The sequence below is a fragment of the Ixodes scapularis genome, unplaced genomic scaffold (assembly GCF_016920785.2).
Source record: "Ixodes scapularis isolate PalLabHiFi unplaced genomic scaffold, ASM1692078v2 PGA_scaffold0__279_contigs__length_252992795, whole genome shotgun sequence".
NCBI lineage: Eukaryota > Metazoa > Arthropoda > Arachnida > Ixodida > Ixodidae > Ixodes > Ixodes scapularis.
In genome coordinates, this window is record NW_024609835.1 from 136,873,603 (window position 1) to 136,901,575 (window position 27,973).

Below are 27,973 nucleotides of genomic sequence, written 5' to 3' on the forward strand. Positions count from 1 at the left end.
ATATCAGAGCAAAAAGGATCCTCTGATCCGGTGTCCGACGGTGTTGCTTTCACACTCACCGAATAAAGACGGTACATTTTTGTGGGCATAAATATACGCCGAAAAAAACTGAAAATTGAATTTTAAAATAAACACCGAAAAAAATATGCCGAATTTTGAAAAAATAAAAACCGAAAACGCGGAACCCTAGTTATAATGGGTCCCGACAGTACCTTGAAGAGGCTTGGATGCTTAGTCTGTGTCAGGTTGCCTAAATCCTGCCACCCCCCTTGCAAAATAATTCATAAAAAATAATCTGACGACTAACTTTCAGATTTTTAGTGTGTTTGCTTAGTATGCTACAGTATTGAAAAACATTAAGATTGAAGTCAAACCCTTCAGTTTGGAGGCTCGATAAAACTGACAGCTTGTCACATCAATATCCAAATGTCCCGAACATTCGCGCGTGTATATAAAATCCTGTCAATACCAAAAACGTCCCTGCACCGTGGAGCAGAAGAGGCGTCCACACTCACCAGGTTGACCTGGACAAAGTAGTCTCGCATGGTGGACTTGTTGGAGAGCCTGCAGAACTCCAACTTCTTGTTGACCTTGCCCAGCATCTTGGGAGTGAGGGGTCCCTTGAAGCCCTGCACCGCATCCACCAGGCATTCCGCGAGCTGCCTGGGCGCCAGTCCTGCCAGCAGCTGCCGCACCACCAGCTCCCGGCCAGCACCCTTATCACTCGGGACAACTGCCGCTGTGCCCCCCTCCTGTATCAAGGAGGTGCCACGCAGTGGAGCTTAACGGGAAGCCCCCTGACACATCATCACTAAAAATCACCCCACTCCCGCTTGACCCTTTGACTGTCCAGCTTTTATTCCCAACTCGACCACTGGAATGAAACCATGGTGGTCGGGCGTTCTATTTCTTATGAAACGGTATGAAGAAAGGGCCAATGCGCAGATTTTTTTCCTTATCTAGCGGGAGCACGCACAGTGCTTGCAAGCTGTTAGGGTTTACAAGCAACAAATTAAAATATCGAAGGCGAAAAGTTGCCACCTTTCTTCCACTCGGTTCCACTTTGGCGCGTCCGCTTCCGCAACCATCCGGCGGTACCTTGCGGAGCTTCACCATTAGATGGTAAGCTCTCGTCCTCCGAATTCGATTTTGAGAGGCATTAAAAGTCAGAATCAGAAGAGCCGGTGCTCCAACTGCCACTACTGCTGGAACGGCCGATGCACTAAGGGACCGCCTTATGGGTAGAGCGTTTAGTTTCAGAACTATAGATAGCCCCGATCAATCTAAAAACCCGCAAATATAACGCTTATGGCTTGCCAAAGACATAACAAATAGCAACACCTCCAGCGGTGCATGCGGTTGCGCTTTTAGGCGGGCAATTTGAAAATGTGCAATCGCTGCCGTACATGTCCGGCAACGAATGTCAGCGTTTGATTGTGATCGACCGCTTTGCAACCGCTTGTGACCACTTACGACGGGAAAACACACTGTCGCCACCTATCGGGTAGCCCCAGAGCATTTTATTACAGCGGAGCTATTAAGGGCCAAGTTCCCCAAAATTGTGTCCGGTATGTCGACACAAACCTGCCTGGACAGCTATTGCCATCTATAAGCAACAGCGGCAAGCACACAACCAGTCTGGTTACAGCCGTCACTCATAGATGGCGGCAACCTTTCCAGCTATCATGGAAGAATGGATAGTTGGGCGCGTTGAAAACTGATCGTAGGAAACAGCTCGAAAAACAGACGACGATGAAGAAGAAGCACACAGTGTATAAAGTACAGCTCCGCTGGTCTTCCTTCTTCACAAGTGGAAAGGCTGAACGATTTTTTTAAATTTTATTATGGAACCAGAGGCACGGTTTCAGAGTACCCACCCTGATCTAAAAGGGACTTGCTTCACCTGACTTACTTACTTACTTACTAGCATTTCTAATCTGCGCATATTTTATGCATCATTCCTTTGGGCCGTGTGTCAAACATTTCCGACATTGTTTTAAGGGGGCACCCGGGTCTTTGGAAAAAAAAATCGTAAAAAAAATGATTTTTTCAAACATTTTTTTTCTTGATTATTAAGTCCCAAGCTACATTTCAACCAATTATTACACCAGGAAAGTTCATATTTATTTAGTTACATAATTTCAAAGTCACATATCGGACTGCTCGCGCGTGAAGAACCCGGAAAAAAACGATATTTTCGGCCGAATGCTGTGCGGGGAGCAGGTTGTGGAATGCCGCCATTTTGGTATCATTTGAAAGCTGCTTTCTTCAGCTATCCGTTTTGAGCGGAATCTGTGCCCTAAGTCTGGCAACAATGAACATATTAGAAGAGAAAGGAAACTCGAATACTGCTTCGCCATTGGAGCTTTCTTGTCACATGTGGGAAATGGTGCGTTCTCATTGGAGGCTACGCGATTTCGGCTGCTAGACGCGTTCGCCATCTTGGATACGTTGCGCGACCATGGCTGGCGGTCATCGGAAGTTTAGAACTGCGCACAAGTTTGGAAAACGGCGAAAAAGACGACCCGTAGTTGATGAAGTGTCGTCCGGAACTTCAAAGCCGTCGGCGTCCGGCTCTGCCAGCGCGCCAAACTGCACCGCGCCAAGCTGCGTCGCTCCCGAGAGTGTGGCCGCTCGTCCGTCCTCCGTGACCGAAAGCGGAACGACGCGCGTCGACACGATTCTGATCTCTGAAGCCGAGCTGGTGGAAATAGAGCATCACGCCACCGAAGCACGACAAAAGCTCTCGTCCGTGTCGGCCACACATCGGAAGTCTTCTCTGCTCGACGAAAACGCAGATGTGCCGGAGGTCGGCACCGCCTTCACAGTTGTAAGCCTAACGGCTCTGAATGCGCTTCTTGAGTGCGTGAAGTGCAATGTTTGCGGCGGTACTGTAAGCATCTCAAAAGGAGACCGCGAGTATGGGGTTGCAGTCAAGCTGGTTCTAAGCTGTACTGAGTGCGGTGAACTAAAATCGGAGTGGAGTTCTCCGAGGGGGAAGGGAAACGCGACATGCAACCCCTTCGAGATCAACATTCTCGCATCGCTTGCTCTTGTGAGTACCGGAAACGGACAAACGGTGCTGAATGACCTTTTCTCTGCGATGAACATTTCTAAAAGAGGTCTGCACAAGAAGACGTTCCAAAAATGTCTAAAGGAGAAGATCAATCCGGCGGCCCAGAAGGCAGCTGGAACTGCAATGAGCGAGTGCGCGGGAGCAGTAAAGACGCTCTACGGAGACCTGAACTTCGGAAACCCTGGAAACATCGCTGTTTCGTACGATGGAACTTGGATGACCCGGGGTCACTCGTCGCACATAGGTGTTGGAAGCGTTATTGAACTGTTCTCCGGCTATGTGCTTGACTTTGTTGTCCTGTCCAATTTCTGCCTGGGCTGCGAGATTGGACCAAAGGAAAGTGATCCTGCATACCAAGAGTGGAAGGACACTCACATCTGCCAGAGGAACAGCTCAAGCAAGCCAGGGCAAATGGAAGTTGAAGCTGCAACTATCCTCTTCGAGCGTTCGCTTGCAAAGCATGGACTACGTTACACAACAATGTTGTGTGATGGCGACAGTCGGTCATACAATGCACTTCAGGATGCCAAAGTGTATGGCTTTGTGGAAGTAGAAAAAGAGGATTGTGTCAATTATGTATATAAGAGAATGGGCACTGCACTTCGTAACCTTGTGCAGAAGCAGAAGGGTGAAGGGAAGACACCTCTCGGTGGCAAAGGGAAACTGACTGCTGATCTCATAACTAAGCTCACAATGTACTATGGATGGGCGTTGAAGTCGCATGAGGGCGACATTGAAAAAATGCAAAAAGCGGTAATGGCATCGTATTATCATATCACATCGACTGATGCGAAGCCCAACCATGCACTTTGCCCCACAGGGGAAACCTCGTGGTGCAAGCAAAATGCTGCTGTTGCCAGAAATGAAACCCCGCCAAAGCATCATTATAACCTGCCAAGCTATGTCAGTGATGCCCTGCTGCCTGTCTATACACGCCTCTCTGACCAGAAGCTCTTGAAAAGGTAACGTGCAAAAACTCAGAATGCCAATGAAAGCCTCCACTCAGTAATATGGTCGCTTTCTTCAAAGGAGCAGCATGCCTCCTTGTTCAGCGTGGAATGTGCAGTTGCACAAGCTGTGCTCAGATTCAACTGCGGCAAACAGCGTGCCACCAGTGCAATCCTGAAAGAGCTCCATCTACACCAAGGCACAGCAAGTGCTCAGAGGTCAAGTGAGAAGGACCACCAGCGACTGACTGCTTCTAACAGGAAACATGCCCGTGCACAAACCTTCACACAAGCCATGAAAAGAAAGCGTGGGCAAAAGAATGACCAGGATTATATTCCTGGTGGTTTCTAGGCATTGTCCTATACATCCTTCATGTATATTTTGCTGTAAATAAACTGTGTGTATTGTTTAAAACATTTTCCCTTGTTTTCACAGTATTCATTTTTTCATCACAACACAAAGTTTTGCCCACGGTATCTTGGGATCTAGAATGTGGATAGGAATAATTCTTTTTGGGTTTGATAGCTCAGAAATCGGAGAGTGCAACAAGACTCAAACTTTAGAGGAATCTGTATCATAATTTTTTTTAATTTGTAATGCGTATAATAACATTTTTCTGTCAGTGAAAAAAATTTATTGTGTCATAACTTTTTGTTGGAGATTGCTAAAATTAAAAGTATGGTTTTGTTGCACTCCCTACTGCTTTTACAAAGTATAGACATATTTTCTGCCATATTTATTTCTAGGGCTATTATAGAAAAGTTGGGCAAAAGAATATGCCATAAATCTAAGATTTTCTTTCAAAGTATTAGAGGTAGGCAAATAAAACCCTTAGATTTGTTTTCAGCAGTGAGAGTTACACTAGGCATAGGAATTTCATCCAAATAGGATCAGAATTGACCGAGTATCTTCAAACTACAGACTGTGCCCTTAAGCAACCATTTCCCATAGATACCGTTTGATCTTGCGAATTCTGCAAAACCTTTGGTCTAGTTAGTTGAAGACTGAAAGTGTGTTCCAGGGTTGCTCGGTAGATACAGTCTAAGCTCATTATAACAGACCTTGATTTTGACCAAGATTTTGGTTTGTTGTAAAAGGAGTATGTTCTATGCAGATATGAAGTTGAGTCAATGGCGCATAGAGGAAAACCAACCGAACTTCACAAATCGGTATGTTATATCCAAATGTCTGTTGTAACCAGGTCTTATATAATGAGCTTAGACTGTAACACCAGTGTGATGTTTTGCCTCGAGTGTTTACAGGCAACCGATCGCACCAGAATGAAAATGCGGGAACACATCGAACACGTAGGAAATGGGTCGAAACTCGGTTCTATGCATTAAACAGCATTTTTCGTAGTAGAGGAGTTCGCTACAGAGGCATTTGACCATACAGTAGACACTCATTAACACGAATTTTGAGGGGGGCAATGAAGAAAAAGTGTAAATTAAATTAAATATAAACTATAAAAAAATTTGAATTAACGGGACGTAAATGTATGAGGTTTTTCCGCAATAGAGTTACGAAGGCTTCCGGCTCGTCACTAGGCGAGCCCAACTAACCAGTGCCAATTTTACCGAATTCCTATGCATTCTGAATGACAGCGAGGCCATTGTGCTACAATCGCCTTGCCTGGGGCAATGCTGCCACCGTCTGGTCCAGCCGAGGTTCGGCCCTGCTGTCACCGCTTCCCGAAAGGCCCGTCGCCAGCAGGTTCTGTACCCCGAAGTCTTGTGCGTGGGGATGGAGGTTGGGAGCGAGGGGTTGTACTGTGACAGCAGAAGCTGGCACCGTCGGTTGAGCTGGCACCGTCGGTTGAGCTGGCACCGTCGGTTGAGCCGGCACCGTCGGTTGAGCTGGCACCGTCGGATGTGATGGCACCGTCGGATGTGATGGCACCGTCAGATGTGATGGCACCGTCAGATGTGATGACACCGTCGGATGTGATGGCACCGTCGGATGTGCTGGCACCGTCGGATGTGCTGGCACCGTTGGTTGTGCTGGGGTAGAGCGCCAGCCACCGCCATCGCCATCGCCATCCCCAACCTCCTCCTCCTCCTCTCCTTCAGATTCCCACTCATCGTCATTGTAGTCTTCATCCTGAACAAAAAGATCAAAGATCTATTATGCAAGAGCACGCTAATCTGGTATAGCTATGCAGCATTCGACCCTTTCCGAGTACCGGAAGGCTAGCGCTTCTGCACCTACGTGCATAAGTTCTATAATTTCAGTGCATCAATACCAGGGGGGAAATAAATCAAGTCAGAATTATTGATCTAAATCAGACTCATTTGATTCAAATCACTGTAGCTAGAAAAGTTATTCCTTAACACCATATGTGCTTTTACACTGCAGACTGATTGATCAATTTGTTAAAACACTGAAAACAATGTGGAAGAAAGAATTACCATGTTTAATTAATACCCTTTTATAGATTTAAACCTGCCATGCTCGAACAAAAGCAGCTAACTTTTTAGTTAGTGAAAAGCAGTACAGTCACCGACTGATTTTTGGAGGCCAATAATTTGGAGTTGTTCGATACTTTGGACCTAACAGAAATACTGCATATTCACGACCGATGTTTCGGAGAGCTTGAAATCAGAAAGTTAGATTTTTAGGATGAAATCGTCGCAAGCAATCAATGGGAAACACCACCAGCCCGCAACTTGAGTACTGTAAAGTCCTACCGCTAGGGGATGCTATGCTACGGAGGCGTAACCTGAAGCAAGGCAATAATGCCGATTTTTAGAGCGCAGCTCTTAGGGGCCCGTTCCCGGCTTGAGCGGCGTCGGCGTCACCAAGGTGGTCACCCCAAGGTCACGCGACCCCCCAAGGTCATCTCACGTGACCCCCCCCCCCCCCCCCCGAAGTCACGTGACACCCCCCCCCCCCCCCCCCCGAGGTCACGTGACCACCCCCCAGGGTCACTGAACCCCCCGCCGAGGTCACGTGACCTCCCCGATGACGTCATCGTCACTGATGATGTCACCGGCGTCTGCATTGTCATCATCACTGATGATGTCATCAGTGACGTCACTGATGACCTCACTGGCATCCGCATTGTCATCGTCATCATCACTGATGACGTCACTGACATCCGCATCGTCATCGTCATCATCGCTGATGACGTCATTGGAGTCCGCATCGTCATCATCACTGATGACATCATCGGCATCGTCACGTGACCCCCCAGGTCACTTCACCCCCCCCCCCCACCCCCCCCCCCGTTACCCTTCCCTCCTCCTCCTCAAGAGCTGCGCTCTAATTTGGTGTTACAGGGAGTTGTAAACGGCTTTCACTTTTTTTAAGCCCGTTTATAGTAATAAAGCAGGTATTTTAACTGCAGATTTTTTGGACTGCTTTATTATTCGGACATGTTTTCACTCCCCGCAAAGTCCGAAAAATCGGTTGGCCGCTGTATTTACTTTTTTTTCTTTCAAGTTCTCATTTCCTTGCAATAGGACATTAGTTTTCTTGCTTTGGTTTCTTTCTTTCACATTTTTACTTGCTCGCAGTGGGACATTATGTAACTGAGAAACTAAGTGAAATGTGGAAAGAGAAGCTCAACGCTCCAATTTACAGGGAAGAGTTGTTCGTGGTAAACCTGTTATAAATCTTTCTTCTTTTTTCCCCTCAATGACTCTGATTTAAAAACAAATCAAGTGCACATAAAAACCATCAAATAACACACAAAGAGTAAAATCTTATTTTGAGAATTATTTTCATGGGAGAGGACCGATTTAAATCATAATAAAACTGGTGTTATTTCATTCGGACTTCAGACAAGCCTGCACTCAAGAAGTCGGCTCGTCGCCGGGCAAGATGGCTTGGCTGATGACGCCAGGCGGCCCTGGAGAGAAAAACCGGAGCAAGCTTAGGCTTAAGCATCTCAAATACGTCCCCGCTTGCACTTCTTAAGCTCCGTCGTCGACTGAACTGTCTGCTTGCTTCTGCATTTTGCCACCACCGCAGACAGCCCTAACAAAGAATTGCTTACCGTAAAACACTGAGGAAGTGCCCATTTGGTTCAAGTGCCTACTATTAACATTTCCCAAACTTTGGAATTCTGCATATTATATGCTAACCGCCCAATTCGACTGGACAAGAGCCCATGTCTAGATTAACCCAGTTTTCAGTTAAAGGCCGACCATCAAGCAGAGAGAAGGAAACTCCCGCAATTCCTCCGTTCCATTTGAGAAAGAGAGAGACCCTCCTTCTCTCTACCGGGAATACAAGTTAAGAGAACCGCTCCTGTGTGGAGAGGAGGGGAAAAGTTGGCGAGAGGGAATGAAGAGAAGGAAACTGGGAACCGGTTTTTTCCCCAGTAGAAGACAATTCTGAAGGTCGGACTTTAAAGTGGGGTGGGCACTGCCCCATATTTTACGGCATGTACAGTCAAACCCACTTATAACGAACGCGATAGTTCCGCGAAAAGTGGTAGTTTTATCAGTAGTTCGTTATACCTGGACTTACTTTTAAAACACATTATAGATAAGGATAATAAAGCTGGTACTTGTAGTTTTACTCTGCCAGCTCTTTATTTAAAGAAACTGTTTGCACGATTCTAACGCGCCCCCAATTCTAACGTGCAGGCAGATTTAGCTTTCCGATATTCAAAAGTAAATTGCTGCCGATTCTACCGCTTAGGTAAAATAATCAAAATCAACTACAAATCTCATTAAAGATTTTATGAACCGCACGCAGACACAAAAATAAATGCCCTATACTAGTCCGATGATGGTTCTTCACTATCCAGGGATAATTAATACTTGCTTTGGTCTAAAGTGTTCCAAGTGCCACGCTTCCTGCGCATGTACGAGTGCGCGGCCGTTGCCTCTGGCAAGGTCGTCTTTCAAACACTTTGCAAGCTCATCGGGTGGCTGGGATTGTGAGGCCATGCAGTGCTGCTCAGTTATCTTTTTCCGCGAGCATGATGTCCTTTCGTTTAAATAAAACCTGCTAATAAATTTTTTTTTTTTTTTTTTACAGCGGAGCTGTCAAGGGTTAGGTTCCCGAGGATTGTGTTCGGTACAAAACACTTGTCGACAAAAACGCCTTTGGACAGCTACCGCCGTCTATGACGGCGGCAAGCACACAACCAGTATGGTTGCCATCGTCGCTGGTAGATGGCGCCAACCTTTCCAGCTTTCTAGAGTTCCTGTATATGCTACCTACGGTAGCAGAGTTGCGCATTCAGCCTCGGCGCGTGGCCGTAGAGCCGGCTTTCCCGCACGAGATGGGTGCTTTGCTCCTCACGTGACTAAATTTGGCAAATAGCGGCGCCGCGTGCGCCGCCGCGCATGGAAAACAGGAGAGGAGGAAAAGGAGGCGGAAAGCAGGGAAACATACGCCGGGGCAAGAGAGACGTCGGCGGAGCGACCGTAGAGGTGGCTTTCTTGCACGCCACTGGATGCTTTGCTCCTCACGTGATGGATCTCGGCGAATAGCGGCGTGGCGGCGCGGGGAAAACAGATGCGCAACTCTGGCTCCCGTAGGGAGCCTATACAGGAACTCTACAGCTTTCTAGAGTTCCTGTATAGGCTCCCTACGGGAGCCTGAGTTGCGCTTTCATCCCCGTAGCGCCGGCTTTCCTGCACGGCAGTCGAAGTCTGCTTCTCACGTGACTAAACTCGGCATATAGCGGCGCCGCGCGTTCGAGGCGCGTGGCACGCTCAAAAGCAGGGGAACATACGCCGGGTCACGTGCAATGTCTACTTTCCTGCACTGGCACTTGATCCGGCTCCTCACGTGATCGGATCTCGGCGAATAGCGGCACGGCAACACGAGGAAAACAGACGTGCAACTCTGGCTCCTGTAGGGAGCCTATACAGGAACTCTACAGCTATCATAGAAGAATGGATAGTTGGGCGGCACGTTGGTGAGGAATTCATCGTAGCTAACAGCGCGAAAAACAGACGACGACAAAAAAGAAGCACATGTAACGAGCGCAGCGCTCGTCACGTGCGTTTCTTTGTCCTCGTCTGTTTCGCGCACCATCCTACGCTCTTATCAGTTTCGGTTCGGACTTGGGATGGGTCTGCCGTGTGCCCTTTCGGGGAAAGAAGACTGGCTGCGGAAGGAGCGGCAACGTACGCAACAGCGCGAATGGGTCCATAACCGCCGCAAAGCCGCTGTCGCCTTGACTTCCACTGCGTCGAGCGCTTCAGATTCCTTTGCCAAAGAAGAGCACATCGCTTGCCTGGAAAGCCACCACCGAGAACCGAACCAGCGATGTAACCAGCAGGTGGGCCAACGCCACAATTGACGATCGTGCCGCGGAGGTCAAGCGTAAGCGCGAGGCCTGGCAACGACTGCACTCCACGCCGGCTGAACAGTTCCCAGATGCGACGGCGATGTTCCAGAGGGACTTCGTGGATTGCCCGTTTGGTATCACGTGCGCAGTGTGCGACAGACTCTGGGACGCCGGAGACGTACCCACAATTGGCGGCGTGTCGGACAAAAAAAGTGGTAATTGGGCGCGTGCGCGTTGTGGCAGTGTACCGGGTACAGCTCCGCTGGTCTTCCTTCTTCACGAGAGTGGAAAAGCTGAACGTTCTGTATACCCCATTTTAGAATGACTGACACGAGTCCGTAAAATGAGAGAATGTGCGCGATACAGATACAAATGGCGAATGTAAACGAACGTTCACGATGGCGATGATGCTGGCCACCTTATACCGAGCATTGAATTTTGAGTATGCAAACATAAAACGAACGAACGCAGCACGGCGCGAGTGTCCACAATTTCCTTCTCCTCCTCTTCTTCCCGCACACGCACAATCAGCGTTTTTGCTTTCTTAGTTTTGTTTCCTTCTAGGGGAATATGCCGCGCGACCATGGAAGTGACCTTGAGCATTTCCCGGAGCGCCGTGCCCGAGATGTAGCTTTTTTTTTTTTTTTTGCTTTTTTTTTAGCGCATTTTTTTTTTTTTTTTATTCCGAAAGCGAACTTTGAGTGTTTGTTGTAACAGTATGATGCTTTGAAAAATGGTTGTTTTATCTGGACCAATTTAATGGGTAGGGTCTTGAATTCCTATATATTCTGAAAGCTGGTCGTTATAACCAATAGGTCGTTATATGTGGGATCGTTATAAGTGGGTTTGACTGTATGTGCGACTAGGGAAAGTAGTGAGAAGTGCCAACAGCAAGGCTGAAGATGGCCTGCCGACATTGAATTTTGTAGCTTTCTAATTTGCCGATCGGTAGCCCGCCAAAAATGACCTTAGGGGTCCGATTTTGGTCAAGGTGACAGATAGAGCATTCTCGAAAGCCGATTAGATGTGGCGCCACACTAGAGCATAATTAACCAATGAGAAATTTTTTTAGCCATTTGAGAGTTCTCAATCTGACAATATTTTGGGGAGACATCTCGCCAACCTCAGTGATGTGATTGGCCTGAGCCATTTAGCAGCACCTTTCAGAGCAGCCAAAACAGTGTTTTGGAGCAGCATATGTGGCCGTTGGAGCAACCAGAACAGCATTTTGGAGCAGCAAAGTGGCTTTCGGAGCAGTCAATACAGTCTTTCGGAGCAGCAAAAGTGGCTTCTGGAGCAGATATCCTTAGAAAAATAAAAATATTAGTTTTAAGTGCTGTACAAACAAAGGGCAATTTGCGTTGTGTTGTGTCTCAGCAGTCTCAGCCGCTTGTCTTTTTACTGCTGAGACATCCCACAAGTGTACAGTGCTATTGGTATGGCAGAGCAATTCCAAAAAACCGCTTGCCACCGTTTTACTGGTTCCCGCCGTGCTAGATTTTTGTCAAAAGTAAGCAAACGTTAAACAATGGATTGCAAGCGTCCCGGTAGGTGCCTCTGTCATGCAATCACGTTCGCATGCATGTGAGGGCAACTTCGGCAGGCTTGCAGTTGCGCGTGTTTCATCGCACGAGTGTAGACAACAGCTGTTCGATCGAAACCGAAACCATGCCACTCCACTTCGTTGCCAACTGGTTTCCAAAATTGTAAGCAAAATGTAATTATACGACAAAAACAGTCCAGCGGCGAGAGCTTTCCAGGCCGGCAAACAAGGTACAAGCAAAACACACACACACACAAAAAAAAGAAGAACCTGAGCGCATTGATGCAAGACACCGGGAGCCAGGGTCAAAACTTTCTTCGAGCGCTTTGTGCAATGACTGAACTCGAGGCAAACAAGCAAGCTGTGCGGGTTCAGCGTGCAGACATTGCCTTTTTTGCTTTAGCTCACTTCTCTTCACCAACTTTCTTTCGCGGCGGATTTTTCACGGACCGGGGTCCCTCTCGAAAGAAAGCCCACCGAGAGAAACCTAGGTAATAAATAGTTCGACACAGCAGTCTTTGAGTTAAAGAGGGACTCGTCATAACGTATGATTTCAACAAGAACAGGTGTGTTGATGAACATGCGGCGGTACTTATTCATTTTATAAAGCACAGTATCTGCAGCGACGTGGGGCCGGTAACACCCGACATCGCGCGACCATGGTGACTGGAAGGAAGGGACCAAATATAGTTTTCCCACGGCCGTTGCTTTCAGAAGAGAGTGCTTCAACTCACAAAGTACCGTAAAAACCTGCATATAATACAAGGTTTTTTTCCTCAAATTTTGTCATGAAAAATTTGCGGCTCGTATTATACAAGGGTCCAACAATTTTCAGCTTCGATGAGGCACGATTAACGCTGTTTGACATATTTTCGGTTTTTAAGCAATATGGCGCTCAAAACAGCTATCATCATCATTAAAATCACAATGTCCAAGGCGCCACCATCCGTCCACAGTAAGGCTCAGCAACGGCGTCGGCACGAAAACAATAATCGGCCGCCTTCAAAAGAAAAGTGCTTTTGGTTGCGGAAGACATCGGCAACAGTGCTGCCGCACGACAATTCGCCGTAAAGGGAGGCAGCATCCGCGGATGGAGACAACAAGAGCAAGTTCTGTTCGCGTGCAACGGAATGAGAAGCTTTAGGAGCCCACAGATTGGCGTCTTCACCGATGTCGAGGCAAGTCTTGGCGACTTCGTAAAAGAGCAATGTGAACAGCACCTCGCCGTAACTTTGTAAAAGAGCAACGTAAACGGGAGGAGAAGTGGGTCAAGAGTCTGATGGACGTGATGACAGTGATTTTAAGGTTAAGTTATGACGCAAATAAACGTTTTTCTTAAGACTTCCTGGGTTGTACTTTAAGCAGAATATTTTCGTTGTCCTTATATTGTTATTGTTTCGTATTATATGCGAACAAAACTTTTTCGCGGTCCTCACATCATGTTTTGTATTATACGCAGGTTTTTACGGTAACTCCCGCTGCGCAAAAACGTGGTTTTGTTTCACAGCACGACGTCATGGCTGGTACCCGGTGCGAAACGCGAGACAGCGAGAAAACCACGCAAGACCAGAAAGACAATTGATGCAGGGTACTTTGTGTCGGGCAGCCGGTAGCGCCACATAACACAAGCAAGCTCTATTACGGTTAGCCCCTTGGCGCAGTTTCGCGCAGCAATCACATCACTGCAACCTACAAATAGCTAGAGGTCTTGCGGCCTCCGATGTGCCTGTCCTTAATACCCCCTTATCTACAGGCCTATGTCGGCTTGTGTACGGCAGAATTAATCGAGAAATGCAAATGAAGCACCGGTTATCATTGGCTTCCAACAAGAAATAGGGGATGATCACGATTTCAGCCTGTGTCCTATCTTACTTTTCCACTTCCTTCGACTTGAAGCAGACGATCAACTTTTTTTCGAGTCCATTAGGAAATGACTTAGGTACTGTGTTTTCTAGCTTTGTTTTTGTTTTCGAAAGGCGCTTCAAAGCAGACGAACCACATTCATCTCTTGCATTAGCAGATGAACCATCTACAGACACCACCAAGCCCCATTCTGAGAACATTTGGTGGCCCAGAGTACAGGCACGTACCAGATAGTCAGAGCAGCCATCCTCCAGACTCATGTCTTCAGAAGCTGCCCAGGTCCCATAGGTCTGCACCGTGGTATCGTCGATGAAGAAGAAGCGCATTGAGTGCATCAGGAAGCGCTGCAGCCCCCCGGCTTCCTCGATGAGGCTCCGGGCCACGGGAGGGAAGAGTGCCACCTCGTCCTGCAACAGTTGGTCGTGCACGGACATGGGGCCGTGGCTCTGGATCAGCTCCTGCAGGTACCTGAGAACAGAAGAGGGGGAAAGGAGCTGCATCAGCCACACGCCACATCGCACACGCACAAATTGATGTCCACAATCGGGGCTGCGAGCCATTAAAGGGGCACTGAAGTCGATTTTGAGATCTTCCTTTCGTGGTGACAAGTCAATCTAGATGCTCTAATCATCCCAACAAACCCGAAATCACAATCATACATAGCTTATTTCCTCGTTAAAAGCATGTTCAAAGATGGCGACACACCCTTTTTGGGAAGAAATTTCTTCCCAGTGAAGTGGTCGACGAAGGGTGCTTGTCGGCGAGTTGCAAGCGATGGCTTCACCCACGGACAAAAAGAGGGGTCTTATCCGAATGTGTACCCATCAGACCCTCTTCGAAACGAGTTATAATAATATCATTCGGAATCTGCACCTAATACAGGGCTTTCATTGGTCTACACAATGTAGTCCAGGAGAAAAAAAGTCCCCATGTTTTTCTATTGCCCCGAGATGAATAGGCAGTTTTGTAATATAGGACTTGGTATATGCGGGAACTAACACATTTAAAACAATATAAGATCAAAAACGACCCTTTTCAGAAATGACTTCAGTGCCCCTTTAACTATACCTTGTGCTCGGATCGTGTCCCCAGCATACGTCACCAGAGAGCCTGGAAAGTACAATGCTGCACTAGTGGTCGCTTTGTGGCCTTATGGCCTTAGAAATTATTTAAAGCCTACGACCAATTAGCTTAGTCACAGAGCATTATATCCCAGCAAAACAATTGTGGCATTTTGCTCATATCTTCAAACGAATGTTTTTTTCCCTTGGCACTTTGACATGTTCTTTTTTTTCTTTTTAACAAATAAGGCTTATCTTGTAAAAAAAATAGACTTTTTGGGTTGAAAGTTGGTGTAGCCTCCCAAGTTTTCATGTTTAATATACTTTCAAAATAGCATTGATCTGGCACAAATACTTAAAAGTAGGTCTCCAAGGGAGTGCCAACAACTAATTTGCCACGAAGAACCTGGCAGAAGCACTCGGTAGGCATTCTGAATTTTCTTGGGCGATATTGAAGTGTTCAAAACACGCTTGGTACTCTTGAGACGAAGAAAACTTATTCATGGTTGCGCAATACCAAATTACAAAAAAGACTCGGAGGTACGAGCTATAAAAGCAAATTGAAAGAACTGGGCAGAAATTCTTCCAACCCTTGTCTGCTCACAATCTTTTATCATAATAAAATAACTGCAGTACTTAAAAAATGCATCATTCCGACAGGTGCGTACAGCAAAGAAAAACGTGGTTCAGATTTTAAGTATGCAAAAAATAATGAAATTATCAACATATTTGGCACTGGCAACAAACATTTATATTACGAGGTCTAGCATAGCCGCAACTAAAAGCTACCTCTCCAGCTGTTTAAATGCCTTCGTTATTCTTTTTTTAAGAATTAACCTACAAATGTCCAATCGAAGCACCAATGACTGCAATATCACGAAAAATAGATGCACAACACAGCTACCGTTTATGTGCTCCCCAAAGGTTTTCCGAGCTGCCATTGTTAGCACGCTTTCCCAGTTAAAAGCCATGCCGCCGGTGCTGCTCGCTTACTGGTAGACGTTTTCTCGGACACTTTCATTCCCCAGATCCCCGAAACCAATGCGATGCTGGAGGACGGCTTCCAAGGCAGCCTCATTGTTCCTCAGTGCCTCCGGGATGAAGAAGGGAGCCTCCGGATCCAGCTCAGGAATCCTGTTGGCAGAGGTCAACTTCAGCAACAAGCAAAACAGGTTGGTTTTCACAATCTGCTTCCCAGCCTTCTATGCGATGAATTTCAAAATATATTGAAACCCAAGGCGATAGTCGAGATGAGTTTCCCTTCCGAACAAGAGACAAAGCCTTACATTTGCTTTTTCTTTTCGCAGAAAGTCTTCCAGTCTCCATGGTCCTCTATGATGTTCTTGTACTGGGCCAGCTTTTGGATCCTTTCTTGGTACTCTGAGCTAGTGACAAAGTAGAGCATATTTTGATTAACTAAATTTTTTAAACTGCCTGAATTTATGGGCGGAGGGGAAGGGGGCAGCAAAGCAGACTTTTTGGCGAAATTCATATACTGTATTCATTTCAAAACAGGAGAAACCTTTCCAAAAATATAAGTTTGTGCAATCCCCATTCTCGTGCAGAAAGGAGAGAGTAACTCATTGTGAGTTACGGAAGAGGTGCAAATTATAATGCAAAGAAAGATAACATTTTGATCCAACAATGTAATTAATCTACAAGAGATTCTGAGCGTTGCTGACTTCAGTGCAGATATCATCCCCATCTCTTCACTTGCCAAAATTTTTGCACCCTGAGTGCATTGAGAAAACGTGGGAGTAGGATTATGTTAATATAAAATAAAAAAATTAGCAGCCCTGCATTACTCCACAGTAAAGTCAGAGTGATAGCTGGGTGTGTTCAGATAAGGACGGTAGCGAAACCTGTCCACACAACGGGACAGGCCTTACTTTTGCAAGATAGTTCCTTGTATTCGTGAAACAAATCACATTCGAGAGAAGGTTGAAACAACGATTTTCCGAACTGCGCGATGATGCGACTTTGAAGGCCGGAGGAATAAATAATGCAGCTTTCTACACCGTCACAATTTTTATGCTTAATGCACGTATATTTTGCTGCCAGAATTGGTTAAAGCGAACTTATATGAGCATATATTTCAGGCGAAATAAAATGACAAACTTGGCTTCTGAGGCAAATCTTACATAGGGAGGCATTTTTTGGCAAATTTTTAAGTTGTTTTAAATTTATATTCTAAAGTTGAAACTTTTTGTGTCAAGTGTTTCGTGCTTTGTAAACTTTTAACAAATTAATTAGCGTTCTCCTGCTGAAAGTATTTTCTGCACTGCACCCAGAAATTTTGTCAAAATAGAAAAAGTCAAAATTTTGTGAAGTTTGTGCGACAATAAAAAAAATAATCATTCTCGATTTCCTTTAGATTTTACCCCATAGGCCCTTGATGACCGATAACTAAAAATCTGCAAAAAGATGTTGCATTATGTTTTAAAAGAAAAAAAATAAATGTGTAACCAGGTCATGGTTGCATCAATTACCGCTGGGGCTTTTCTGTCTTAACGACTAGTGGTACACAAGCAACGCATGCCACAGTATCTGTACTTGGTTATATTAATGCCCAGGCGCCATGAAGCACTCTAGAAATAACCGTGAACTTGTTTTCATCGCTGATGTGGCTGATATTGCCAATAAATACAGTCAAATCTCGTTAATTCAAACTCTCTTAATTCAAACTTTTGGATAATTCAAACTAACATGCAGGTCCCATCCTATGTGCCTCTATGGGCGGAAACTCCCGGTAATTTAAACTTTGGTTTATTCAAACAAGTTTTTGGTCCCCCTTGAGTACGAACTAATGAGATTCAACTGTACCAAACTTTACGGCGTGTCTGATACTTGTTAGGGTGTTATACTTGGCTGGTTAGATGCTCATCGTGCTACCTTTTCAGATTAGTATTTTAATTAGGGGTGTGCGAATACTCGAATATACGAATTCGAATCGAATAGAAAGTTCCCGAATAATTCGATTCGCGAATCGAATTCCTAGTATTCGGTCACTCGAATATTCGATATATTCGGCCAGAGACGCGCGGTCGCCGCGGAGCTGACAAAAAAAGCCGTTTTTCCCCCCGATGTAAGCGCCGTGTTGTTAGACAAACCATGCGAAAAACAGCTCTTGGTCCTACCATTTCACAAAAATCTAACGCACAGGTTACTAAAAAGAAAAGTAACGAAATGAAAAGAAATGAAAAATGTGTGAGCATGCTGTCTGTTTTTCTGCTGGATAAGGAATTGTGTTATTTAGAGGGCTTCATATAGCACTCAATATGTTATCGGTTTATGGGCTGTTATCACTATGGTAAATGACATTCTGGCGAAGTGAATGTTCTTTCAAGAAATTGAGTAGTAAGTGGTGCCTGTCCTTGTCGTACGTGTTTGTTTCGTGCGTGTTTCAGTTCACACTTTTAATCTTTTAAAGAAACTGCCAAAATGCCAGATGCTTACATTCGAGGTTAATATGCGCCACACATACCCGTGCCTCTTCCAACCTTATTCTTCAAATGTTTGTTCTTATGCAATTTCCACGTTTAGCACCTTTATGCTAATTTAGTACTGAACAGCAATAAACTTTAGTAATAATCCTGACAAAAAAATAATAAATACAGTGAACAAATTTCTGTCTTAGAAGGTTAACTTACGCAACGTTCTGTGTGTGTTGGAGAATATTTGTCAAACATTACCTAGTGTTCTAAATTTTCGAAAGCTTTGTTAAAGGAACCACAAAACATTTTCTTTAGGGGTGTGCGAATACTCGAATATACAAATTCGAATCGAATAGAAAGTTCCCAAATAATTCGATTCGCGAATCAAATTCCTAGTATTCGGTCACTCGAATATTCAATATATTTGGCCAAAGACGCGCGGTCGGCGAGGAGCTGACAAAAAAGCCGTTTTTTCTCCCGATGTAAGCGCCGTGATGTTAGACAGACCATGCGAAAAAAAGCTCTTGGTCCTACCCATTCCACAAACACCTAACGCACAAATTAGAAAAAAAGAAAACTAACGAACGCCACAAACTTTATAGTACGCAGATTTACTCACGATCGTGATACAACCTACCCTTGAATCACAACCGAAACATCCCGTTTGCGCCGCTTCCAGAGAGGAATTGTTGGGAGGCCGAAATCCCGCGCCATGCCTAATTCTTTTCACGAGTAAAGCCCCTCGTTTCAAATTGAAGCACCGATGTAAAACACACTGGCCGCACTCACAGAAATTGGCGACTGCACGATCACAGAAAGAAAACCACGTTAAACACGCCGATGAAACCAGCCGAGTTATCGTCGTCGTTCTTTTGGAACCTGACCTGAAGCCACAAATTCTGATTCGGAACGAAACGGAACGGGAAAATAGTGTGCCTAGATTTGAGAGGGTTTCCAACCGTTCGATAGCCGCGTTTGAATTACGAACTGCGAGAAGGTGACGAAAAAACGAAAGCGTCGATCAGGATCGGGCAGGCAGGCAGGGCAGGGAGAGTAGGCGTCGTTGCCCTTCTGTTTGCTCGCCTTTTTCCTCGCGACAACACAGCACATGCGCACTTACGACCTATCTGCACTGGAGCCGTCTCCGTGGTTTCAGTTTTGCTTGCTCCCTCTTTTAAATCAAGGCTCTCTAAAACAGGATAGATAGACGGAAAAATGGATGCATAGCGGCAGTTGGACGGTGTCTTGCGCCACATAACCACGCTTTTTTCTTTCTTACTTCAGATTATATTGTTTAAGCCTGTTTACTAAGATTTAACACCTATCTGTTTATTTACGTGAAATAACATCCCGGGTGCCCTTTTTCTTCCTTAAAATGAAAACCAAATATCGCAAAATGCCCTTTTTCTGAGATACAAAAAAAAAAAAAAAAACTCGCGGTGTTAGGTTGAGCTTAAAAAAGGCATGCGTGGCTGTAACTTCGTTTTTTTTTTGTGACGTTTAGGGAAGATAGATTATATTTGTGCCATAAAATTGGATCTTTAGTGCCCAACATCCAACAGCAACTGCTTTTATTATTTTTTTTTTCACCAGAATTTTTTTACATTTTAGCTTTTGTTCTGCACAAGATGCATATTCTGAAACAGGTGCATACTCTGCACATATAATAATCTCATTCGCAGCACACTTTGAAGAATTCCTACAAATAAAATCATTATTCGATATTCGATTCGATATTCGGCTTTTTTTTCTTGATTCGATTCGGTATTCGATTCGAAAACTACTATTCGGTATTCGCACACCCCTAATTTTAATATGAGTACTTGGCGCACAAAACAATTCAATTCGTCGTTCTAGGAACCGCTAGGACCGAGCGATGTTACGGAAGCCTTTGGCCCTACTGATAAAGAGTGTGGCGTGAACGGAAAGTCAAGACGGTGGTATATTATTGCATTGTAACGCATAACGTAGCTGGACTCCAAGCCGGAGCATAATTGAAGACAGCGGAGGAAAACAAATGTTTCTTGATGCAGTCTGCCTCAAGAAACAAAATAAGTAGCAGCAAAGTAGACAGGGAGTGCCCGCTGTTGGAACGGTAGCGTGTGCTCTTTCCCCTTATCCCTAAAATAAAATAAGCAAAAAAAAAGGTCTTATAAGGGAAGTTACTGAGGTTCTTAAAAAAAAAAAAACGAGTTAAAAATAAGTTCTAGTGTATTTTTACCCCGTGAACCCGAATACCCAAACAATTTGCTGTGCAAGTATTGTTAAACGCGAGAAAACGCAAAAGACAGTCGCTGTACGTGACGTCATCGACGGATCTTTTGCCTGCCCAAGGCTAGGGAGCTGGGGCTTCAGCCCTATTTCGAAATTGTTCTAGTGGTTCTCCAGCGAGTTGCATTGAAACATAATTGTGGTATCTGTTATTCTAAAGGTCAAATGAACGTGATTCAAAAGTTTTTTCTCAAATGCAGAACTGCCCCATCTTTCCCTTAAGTTGATTACGTTGACAACGGTTGAGCAATCACACTTCTTTCTTTCGCTGTTTTTTTTCTTCTTTTTTTGCCTTCTTTTGCAGCCTGAATTTAGTGAGGTTTCTTTTTTGTTACTGCTTAACCTTAATCTATAAATAAAGATTTTTTGTTTGTTTTTCCTGCAACTCGCTTTTTTTTTGTTTTTTGTAGGCACTGTGAGGAGGTCGTGACCAGGTGTGAACGACCGCAAACACCGCGGTGTTTGTGATCTTCACCAACTAAGCTCTACTGTATTTAGGGGCTTTTAGAGGCTCTATTTGGTAAGGTCCCATTAGTCGCGGCCTTCGGTATTAACAGAGACGCTCAGAAATTTCAACTGGAGCTACAATTAACATATTTTTGTATATCAAATTACCGATATATCCAACTATTTAACAGTCCCCTTTGAATTCAATATATTCTGATTCAACTGTACTGCATTTCACGGCCAATGTTTCGGACAGCTTGAAGTCTAAAATTTTGATCGTACGTACAAAATCGTCGTGAGCGATCAGCGGGAAACACCACTGTGAAGCAACCCTTTGAGATTCTATGTTGGCTGCATATGGATTGGCTTGGTTTGGTAACGTTACTTGAGTACCAAGTCCTACCAATAGGTGACGCTATGCTACGGCTTTGTTTTTTCCCCTAGCTGCACATCATTGTCATCATCATTACCATTTCACTTCGTTCATTTGCTAGTCTGCAGTCGTGGACTTGCACCTATCATCTCTTCTCGTTGAATCGTGCTTTCAGACTATGCTGGTTTGGACGTGATGGCCCCATCTGTTCTTCCGCCGCCGCAAAGTGTCACTAAGAAGCTCGGAAAGTAGTCGACCATAACACTAGAAAAGAAGGCAGCAATTATCAAACTAATAAAAAGAGTATGAATGAAAGCGGAGGAGTGACCTGAAGCAAGCCACTATGTAGAGCTTTTTTGGGCTCACATAGACGTAATAAAGGCAAGTGTTTGAATCTGCTGATTTTTCGGACTGCTCCATTGTTTTGATGTTTTTTCGGTCCCTGCAAAGTCCGAAAAATTGGTCGGCCACTGTACAGTGTAGACCGCATATAACGTATGTCGCGGGAGTCGCAAAAATCCGCACTATAAGTGGTACCACACTATAACCGAAACATCAATTTTTCAGGCCAAAATACATGCCATCAGACAACTTACCTTTGTAAAAGAATTTATTTTATGTTAGATGAAAAATAAAGCTTAGTTTGAGGAAAGTCTTTATTTCACCAGGCTAGTACACTTCTCTCTGTGAAGACGGCGTCGCGGGTTGTGGACGGACGTTGCGAGCGTTCAGGATTGCTAACCCTAATCACTTTTCTACGGCGATGAAAACGCATGAAAATTCGCATCCTTTATACGGTATGCGCCAGTAATACCTTCAACTTGAGCACAGGCATGAAATGCTCCAAATAAGAAATCCGGGCGATGTTCGAAAACACAAATGCTTAGAAAGCACCGCTGTAGTCGAAGTAAACAAACACGACGACATGGGCGTTTCTGCCGTCTTGAGAGTGCCGCCACAACATCGCCGAACGAGTAGGTGGATCTTCCCTTCTAGTACGTGCTGAGTTATCATAGCAACACACAACGAAAATTCACAGTCAAGGATAGCGCTTTTACGCGGAACGATGAGCTTCTACCACGCCGTCTATGTCGACAATCAACACCGGTGCCATGTTTGCGGATAGAAGCAGCCGGCCCGCGACCGGCACGCAACGCGCGCGAACACTTCTCCTTGACCTGCGATTGGTCTGTCGTTGCGGTTGTTTGTTTCCAACACAGCGGAGACACGCACGCACGTGAACGACACGTGTGTGCGTCCCTCCGTCGCTATGGCAACTGAAGCCTCTCTTCGCTTCTTCGAGCAATCTCCTTGCTCCGCGAGTGCCGCTTGCAGCTTGAGCCGTTATCTAGTGTCGCACAGGGAAGCGTGCTCGCAGCGTCGGTCAGTCGGCGCGCTGTTCGAAAATCGCACTATAACCGGTATTTCCCTTTGCACGCCTGCATTTTAGGCGGTATGTAAATACATGGAGTTCTATGGGAGGCGAACCGGTGGTTTAAAAAAGCCACGTTATACCCGGTCCTGCACTATAAGCGGTTACGTTGTAAGTGGTCTATACTGTATAGAACACTAATCACCCGCAAACAAAAGAAAGCAAAACAGGTCACTTACTAAAGATGGTCATTGGAGTCCAATTCCAGGGTCAAGACATTCTTGGGTCTCCTTCTCTTCCACTTCTTGGGCCGACTGTCAACAACGTCATCCTAGAATACAACAACATCGGGAGTATGATGTACTCCCAAGATTTGTTTGCCCACGGACACAATACTGGGGAAACTAGCCCTTAAAAGTTCCACTGTGAGAAAAACTTACCTCCTCCTCCTCCTCCCGCTTGAGTAGGTATGGAGCATCTGTAACACAAAAGTAGCATTGAAGTTGTATGTGCCAATACACACTGTATGGGTAGAAATTAATCAAGAAGAAAGGAGAGTGCACGGGGACGTCTGAACACAGAGTCCCGGATGGAATGATTAGTGGGTAGAAGCAAAGCTAGCTGTCTGTGTCTCTACTCAATCTTTAAATGTGTCCAAACGTTGAATTCCGGCGTCTAGAGTTCCCATTCGAACAGGAGGTAGACACAAAGGCCACTTTGCGTCTATCCGCTAATCATTCCAACCAGGGCCGAGTGTTTCCGGACATATCTGCACGCTCACAACTCCTCCTCTCCCTCAATTTCTACCCATATATTTGATTCCTCACTATTACAAGCTTAGGGCCAAGAGAGCTTCAGTGTTAGAAAAGTTGGCGGGTCATTACATTAAATAAAAATTCCGAGGTCGCCTGAGCACTTCTTACGAGTCGTGAATGTGAAAGCATGAATGTCTTTTTTTTGCTCCCTTAGTTCGTCTGCGGTGTACTGGTGTGGACGGACACATTTCGCTACTGCCGAGGTTGTGGCCGGCGTCCGAGCGCGCGCTCTTGTGAAGCGGCCACCAACGGCTATCGTGCAGCCGTTTTGCTCAGCCAATGGGAAAATGGGCATTTCTCTCGTGTTTTTTTGCGGCTACAGATGCCGCCAGCTACGCTCTGGGGGATAGTTAATGCTTTCGCATTAGAACCCCCGCATAAAATACACTATCTTTCCCTCCCCCCCGATTTTCGCCCATAAAATATATGCTCGTGTTATATGCGGATCTGAATGATTTGAAGCTTTTACGGGATGCGTGCGAACAAGGGTTCACAGAGTTTCAATTTCCAGTCATCGGCATTATCGTCAGTGAGTAGGTGTCGTCGCAGAAGCAGTACTCAGTTGCATCTGAAACGCTGACAGCATTGGCAACAGTGCAGAGGGACAAAAATATGTGGCGAACAAGGGCTGCATCGGTGGATGAGAGAGACAAAAATGAGCCCTTTTCGCGAGCGAGGGTACAAGAAAATCAAGAAAATGTTTCAGAGGGCCAAAGAAAGGAAAGTTTGCGGAGACCAATCTGGACCCGGCTCAGTTCGTGAAGGAACACCTTGCGATAAGCACCGAGCTGCTGCAGGCAAAAGCTGGGCCTGTGTGTTCATGGATTGCATTAAACACAGGTCAAACTTCTCCTTCCCTTTTTTTTTTTTCATGGGTTTTAGATTGCATTTTGTGTTATATGCGGGTTTTCTTACGATAGTATGGTGAACTCACTGTAATTCAAATCTTTAACTGATTTGGAACGTGGGTACAATTCCAGCGATTGAGTGTACAACATTATCGAAAGAAGTTGCACATTAAATCAAAAGACACATGTCTGAACTTTGCAAATTCAATTCAAAGGTCTTTTGGTTCACCTCGAAGGCCTGGTGCCCCAAAGCCATAAAAATCCTGCGGCACAATTTAGCCGCGATGACTTCTACTACAACGCTATGCGATCGACACGGCCACCGCAGCAGTGCTTGCTTCCGTTCCACAAGAGCAAGAAGTGCAGTGCATAGCAACATGGCCAGGCCTCTCTCTCTCTCTCCACCCCCTTGAAGACAAAAGATGCCTGGTAGAAGTGCATCGACAGTTTTGTTAAATTTTGTTTAACGTTGCACTTGCCACTAAAGGCCCATTCACACTCTTGCGACCGACTTCGACCGAGAGAGATTAGGCCGGTTTTTAAGCGTTTTGCGACTTCTTAGGGTCGGATGCGAAGCAGCGGATCTGGTCCTAAGAGGTCGCAAGAGGCTTAAAAACCGGTCTGGTCTCTCTTGGTCGTACTCGGTTGCAAGAGTGTGAACGGACCTTAAGTGGTAGCGGCGCCTTAGCAATCATACCCGACGACTATGTGGATATCACCTTCTTCAGATTCTTCAAAATTTGGCTTTAAGAGCCGTCACCTCGTCATAAATTCCGCAGGACCTATTTACCAGACTAAGCGGCACATGTGCAGAGTAAGAACAGAGCTGCAAGCCAATCGTCATGCGAGGGACGGGGCCTACGAAAGCTCTCCTGCCACTCGCATCCTGTCGGCGACTAAGCCATGCTTACCTTTCACATTTCCATCAAATAGCACTATACCTAAATTATGTGAAGCGCAAGTTCATCTGCTTCTTGCACAGGGATCGTGGCGACATCAAAACGCCGTGCTCCGATTGGAAGGATTATTTTCAATGCCAGCTTCACGGCTAGCTGCATTGAGTCCTACCCACAATCTTTCCAGTCAGAGTCAATCAGAGCTCAGCGTTCTGACGTTGCCGCAATCCCAGCGCAAGAAGCAGACGAACTTGTGCTCCGCATTCAAAGATTATTCTTACATTTCTAACGAATACGGATCACATCGACTGCTCACCAGGCAAAGGCTGGACCAAAGCGCAACTGGTAGCCGCTTCGTTACTGGACTCGTCCGGTCCAGTGGAGACCGGCGCAGGGGGGGCCCTGGCCTGTGGCTTGGCCCCCTTTGCCACATCCGAGGGTGCGGCAGAGGGGACCGCGGACACCTCGTCCTGGAAGGCGCTGCTGACCGAGTCGCAGCCCGTGCTCACCACCGACGTGGCATCGTCCTCCTTTTCCAGGGACGGCTGCTTCGTGGGCACGGCCGCGTCGCCCTTCTTCTGCTTCTTCTTCATCTCCCGCAGCTCCTGCTTCTTTTCCTTCCTGCAAAGAGCGGCGGAGCACGAGCCCGGCCCTCGTCTCATTCTGGTCTTCGTCGTCTTCGTTACCAATACGAGGGCTCCGGCAAGTCCACATGTAAAAGAAACCTTGGACGGAGAGTCCAAGGCCTCTTTTACATGTGGGTTTGCCGAAGCCCTCGTATTGGTCTTGTTTTACGAGCCACTTAAACGAACGTCAAAAGGAGCACACTTTGAATATTCTATTTTATTTCTGGGCCCGTGGAAATCTGTGTCAGGTATACCGTTTGCTAGACGAAACACCCCATTGTTTGGAGCCTTTTCTCTTTTGGTCCACAGGATACTTTAGGCTCGACCCTCCACGATTACGTTGCAGCATTCAAACAATCATGCAGCTAATATTTGTGACTTTCTACATTTTTTCTGAATACAGTAATCCCTTATCATAACGAAGTCAACGGGACGGCCAAAAAATTCGATATAAGTGGTAATTCGATAAAAGCGATAGAGCAAAAAAAAAAAAAAAAAAACAGTACCAGCAGTTTTCGAGGTGGATGAGAAGACTGAGGAACGTTCTGATCATATATTTAATCAAACAAAGCTTGGTTATGAACAGGAAGCGGCAGCTTCACCGAGTAAAAAAAAAATAATTAAGAGAGGACGCTACACAGAAAAAAAAAAAATTCTGCAAAAAAAGTTAATTTTGAAAAATACCCTACTTACATCTGGCAACATCAAGAGAGTATTTCCAGAAAGTTTCATTTGTTTACAGTGCAGTTATTTTTTTATAAATTCAGTCCACCAATGCTAAAGAAAAGGTAGAATATTGAGCACTTTGAATGTGTTTTTCCCAATCCCCTTTTTGGCATAAAACCCGCCTTGATAAAACTTTTGTTCCAGTATGAACTGTCCACCAGACACTTAGTATTTGCGGCTTATTAGCCGAAATTTTATGGAGCCGGTTACTAGGAACTTGAATTTTTTTCTTTATTATAAAAAAATTGTAATTTGCCAAACTTCATAAATGTAAACATACCGTAATATCCCGAGTCATCGCCCATCCCCGAGCCATCGCCCACCCCATTTTTTGGGCCAATATGGATTTCCGAAAAAAACACCGAGTCATCGCCCACCCCTTCAAATACCCCAGCGCGGACTTTGCGATCCGCGAACACTCATCCTACCCGAATGACGCGGCCGCACAGTTGGAGGACGTCCGTGACAAAGTAAAACGAAGGAGGGAAAGACACTTCTTTTTGTTTACGCATTTCCTCCGTGAGCGACCCCAAAGTGGTCATGTATCCGTGCGAAAATAAAACGATGGAGATAACAAAATAAGAGTTTGTTAATGTAACCCCGGAGTGTTAAGTCAAAGTCTGTCTACGCCGAAGTAAGCTAGGACACCGCGACCCGTCGCGACCGTGGTTGTGCAATATTTTAGGCAAAGCCAACGCGTAAATAAAGCTTTGCTGGAACGCCCTACACAGATGTTTGCAGAGCGTCCCAACCGTGCATTGATAGCCCGCCGTGCACGGACGCACGTATGTACGCACCAAACAAGAAAGTTGCGCAAGAGCTCGCGATTGACAAGGTGCCCGACTTGGCCCGACGCCAAAGTATTTGCCAACACGACCGCCGGCTTTCCCGCTTTCCCAGGATTGCTCTTGGTCGCTTCTCTGGTCCGCTCGCTCGCTAGCTCGTTGCGCCTGTTCGGTTTTTCTATTTTCTTGTAGACTTTTCTTTCTTTTTTTTTTTTTTTTCTAACTAGGAGAACATAGCGGAGACATTCTTTCACGAAACAAACGTTCGCGCTATATGCAGATCGGCGGTGTTTCTAGCGCGTATGCAAGCAACGGACTTCGCTATAGTAAAATATTCTTTCGTGAGCATTTTTTTCTATATAATAATGAAACTAAATCGAGTTTTGAGTTTGATGTATCTCTTGTGCATCAGCGCTAGATACGCAGAGAAAAATAGGCGGTTTTTTCCGCTTTTTTTCAAGTGTTTGTGCTCACCCACCGAGACATGGCCCACCCCACTTTTTTAACGAATTTCAGGCGGTAGGGGGGTGGGCGATGACTCGGGATATTACGGTATATATATTTTTCATAATTTTTTTACCTTAAAATTTAATTTTTTTTTTTTCATTTCTTTTGATAGTATTTTGCAAGAGGTAT

General features: G+C 45.6%; 1 protein-coding gene across 3 annotated transcripts in view; it reads right to left on the reverse strand.

The window, feature by feature from the left end:
* Positions 1 to 27,973, reverse strand: part of LOC8036091 (E3 ubiquitin-protein ligase TTC3) — a 195,433-nt gene that overhangs the window by 50,611 nt on the left and 116,849 nt on the right. For all 3 annotated transcript variants that reach the window (XM_040499934.1, XM_040499933.1, XM_029987983.4), the window contains exons 22-29: positions 25,517 to 25,821; positions 23,082 to 23,119; positions 22,881 to 22,972; positions 16,031 to 16,129; positions 15,738 to 15,878; positions 13,911 to 14,151; positions 5,657 to 6,124; positions 516 to 752 (exon numbers count right to left, since the gene is read on the reverse strand). In XM_040499934.1, the coding sequence (XP_040355868.1) occupies positions 516 to 752; positions 5,657 to 6,124; positions 13,911 to 14,151; positions 15,738 to 15,878; positions 16,031 to 16,129; positions 22,881 to 22,972; positions 23,082 to 23,119; positions 25,517 to 25,821 (1,621 nt within the window). The remainder of the gene's footprint in view (positions 1 to 515; positions 753 to 5,656; positions 6,125 to 13,910; positions 14,152 to 15,737; positions 15,879 to 16,030; positions 16,130 to 22,880; positions 22,973 to 23,081; positions 23,120 to 25,516; positions 25,822 to 27,973) is intronic.